General features: G+C 35.2%; 1 protein-coding gene across 1 annotated transcript; it reads right to left on the reverse strand.

Moving 5' to 3' along the window:
• Positions 1-621: 621 nt before the first annotated feature.
• On the reverse strand, positions 622-2,412 carry LOC130975279 (uncharacterized). Its single transcript, XM_057900097.1, has 6 exons — positions 1,995-2,412; positions 1,629-1,873; positions 1,335-1,538; positions 1,114-1,206; positions 910-1,017; positions 622-828 (listed from the first exon to the last, which is right to left on the reverse strand). The coding sequence occupies exons 1-6, from the start codon at positions 2,410-2,412 to the stop codon at positions 622-624; spliced, it is 1,275 nt and encodes a 424-aa protein (XP_057756080.1).
• Between the last annotated feature and the right edge of the window lie 626 nt (positions 2,413-3,038).

The raw sequence follows: 3,038 nt of genomic DNA on the forward strand, positions 1-3,038 counted from the left end.
CCTGCAGTCACATGCATGCACAATTTATACTAGCAATTGGATAATCAATACAAATTGCATATGGATCAATTCTATAACCGATCCCCAATAAATAAATCAAGCAAAATGAGATATACCATGAGAGCCATTAATTCCTTCTAGAGTCTGCAAAAATCAAAACAAACAAAAACATTAAAATTCAATTATGGTTTCTTTTCTTTTCCTTTTTCCAATTTGATTAGGAAAAAGTGCAAATCTTCAAAGATTTCTCGTGTTTTCCAAAATTGAGATTCAATGCCACATTAGATACAAAACAAAACACTACTAAAAAGTCAACAACTTTGAATTCAGATTCCAATTCAACACCATTAGCACCATTTAGAATCTTTTATCTCACTATCAAATGTCCAAAATCAACAACAACAATAAGTCAACTACTTTAAGTGGAAATATATCGAATATCCAAAGATAGTGACTTACATCTTTGGGTGGAATATGAGTTGATTTGGAGGAGCGAGGAGTATTTTTCGGTCTGCTACTTGAGGCATCCAAAGGAGAATTTTGGGCAGCTTGCACTAAGGCTGCTACCTCTTCCTCACTCATTCCAGGGTTGACTTGGTGCACCAATACCTTTAATAAACTTCATACACCATCCATCTTCTTCTCTAATGATTCAACCTTGTTGTTGTATTCAACCTTGACTTGTTGAATCTCCTCATCCTTTTTAAGAGAGCTTTTTGTAATCGAAGCCCCAAAACAACGAACTCGACCTGGTTGGTCCTTTCCTAACACTCCTATAAATGCATCCTCATCATTTTCCCCTGCCTCTATGCGGGTTTGAAGTTCAGCCTGCCGCATTAACTCAATATTAATAGAAATCACTATAGAATTAATATTGTACAAATCCAAATACAAATACAAACAACTCACAATTGTGCTTTGCGTTTTAGCATCAATTTCTTTTCCTTTTTTACTTGTGCGAGTTGCTATGAAAACTTCAACTCTTGATGGTTCTTCACTGTTCTCTTTAGAGTCGCGCTAGAGTACATATAGAACAATTTACATGAAGCATGCTAACTAGAAAACTACAACCCGAATATAAATGAGAAATCACAAAAAAATAAGTTATATTACCAGCTGCTTGCGCACTATTCCAAAATTTGTGGAACCCATTCGGTGAGGACATGTTTGCTTTGACCTATTTTCAGCATTCTTAGTAGACATAGCCTAAATATAAACATGAAAAAGAGATGTTATTATTCTTAATAAACATGTTTTCTTGTTTTTTCAAAATCACACAACCTTTTTCCAAAACACCAAGTTTAATCACATAAAGAACTAAAAGACAATATTACCTTAACAGTCGGAAGACTCCAATACCGAATTAGTTTGCGAAATTGAACCTCAGGGATCTCTAACGGTTGGTTCTTTATCATTTCTTTCTTTGTGTTGTACTTCAAGAAATGTTCCTTTTTTATTTCGCCTTTGTATTTTTTCCATGCACGACAAAATCCGTTCATTACCCACGGCTTTGAAGTTATTGGAAGAATGAATTTTTGCTAAACAAGACAACAAATTAGAATGTCAAAGGTTAGCATAAATAAAGTAACAAATAAATCTTAACAAAATTATCTATAATTCTTACATACATTGGCATACTCCCACATGCCCTCTTTGAGGTTTTTAGGCACACCATGCCAACTAGTATATCGCAAAGTCACAAAACGAGGATTTCTAACTGTTGTGCCCAAGAGTTGGTTGAGGTTAGATACAACCTCCTTGGTTGGACCTATAGGCTGCCCTCCAAAAAATTCCACCTCCCGTCGATCATTAAAATCAGTGGCATGAAGCTTTTTGCACATAGTCTTTCCACGAGTTTTCTTCTTTATTGTGCCTAAGTCCGATTAAAATAACAGAATTTTAAACTCAAATCAACTTAGAAGTAATACAAGCTATATTTTGACAATAAGGTAAAACAAGAAAAGCACCTTCATTACTAGCTTGTCCTCAATTACCCTCATCATTTGCAGCATCATCAAGCTCATCTTCCTCATCTTCCGCATCTTCTTCATCTTCCAAATTTATCCCTTGTACCTTAAAATACATGTCAAGACTCATTCTTTTTTTCATTGAACTTGCAGTTAGCTCACTTGTATCTTCTCCCTCATCATCAGAACTTAAATCATTTTGTTCCATTGTATCAGCTTCAACAGTCCTCTGATTCCCAGTTTTAGAGGTCTTTTCAGCTTGAGACATTGTCCCGTTCCCATTATGTTCACATTCTTGAAAAAGTGACATTGGTTGCACCTTCTTTTTCTTTTTTGGAGTCCTAGCTTGCTCTTCAATGGCATCTTCCACGATTGTGATGGGTTGGTTTCTTGTTTGATCTTTTGGGTCTTGAGCTTGGAAGCTAGCCTTCTTATTTTCATCCATGATCTTTTCTCTTTTAATATTGTATTGTTGTAGCAATTCAGCACTTGACCTCACTTGTGTAACCTCAAAGGAATTCTTTTTTTTTTTGGACTTTTTTCTTTCATTTTTTGTGCTAAGGTACTTATCCGTTTTCTTTTAGCGATCTCTCCTTTCTCCATTCTGCATACACAAAAGAGTTGCAATGAAAAAAATGTTATTTTATGAATAATTAAATGAACATAATCAACATAAGCGAGTAATTAAATAAGCAAAATAACTAAAACAAGTGAGACATTTAGAATTCTACCAAAACAGCATTACATGAAAACATGTCAAGATGTTTCAGAATCAGAGTCCTCCATGTACTCGTATTCACTCTCCTCATCTTCCTCACCACGTTGTTTGGCAAACATATTTGGAGCCACATCTATAATGGTTGCTCGTAGATCATTCCTCACTAGATCAACTTCGCCATTATCATTTGGGAGACTGGGAATCACTTTAGGTTCACATGGCTCCCTTGCATATATTATGGGGGAATCAGACTCAAGGTCATCACTTATTCTAAATAAATCTCTTGGAATTGTTTTCATAACATAGTGTTTGTCACTCACATATGGGTCTTGCACATAAAAGCATTGGTTTAC

Source organism: Arachis stenosperma, chromosome 4, assembly GCF_014773155.1.
Source record: "Arachis stenosperma cultivar V10309 chromosome 4, arast.V10309.gnm1.PFL2, whole genome shotgun sequence".
Taxonomy (NCBI): Eukaryota; Viridiplantae; Streptophyta; class Magnoliopsida; order Fabales; family Fabaceae; genus Arachis; species Arachis stenosperma.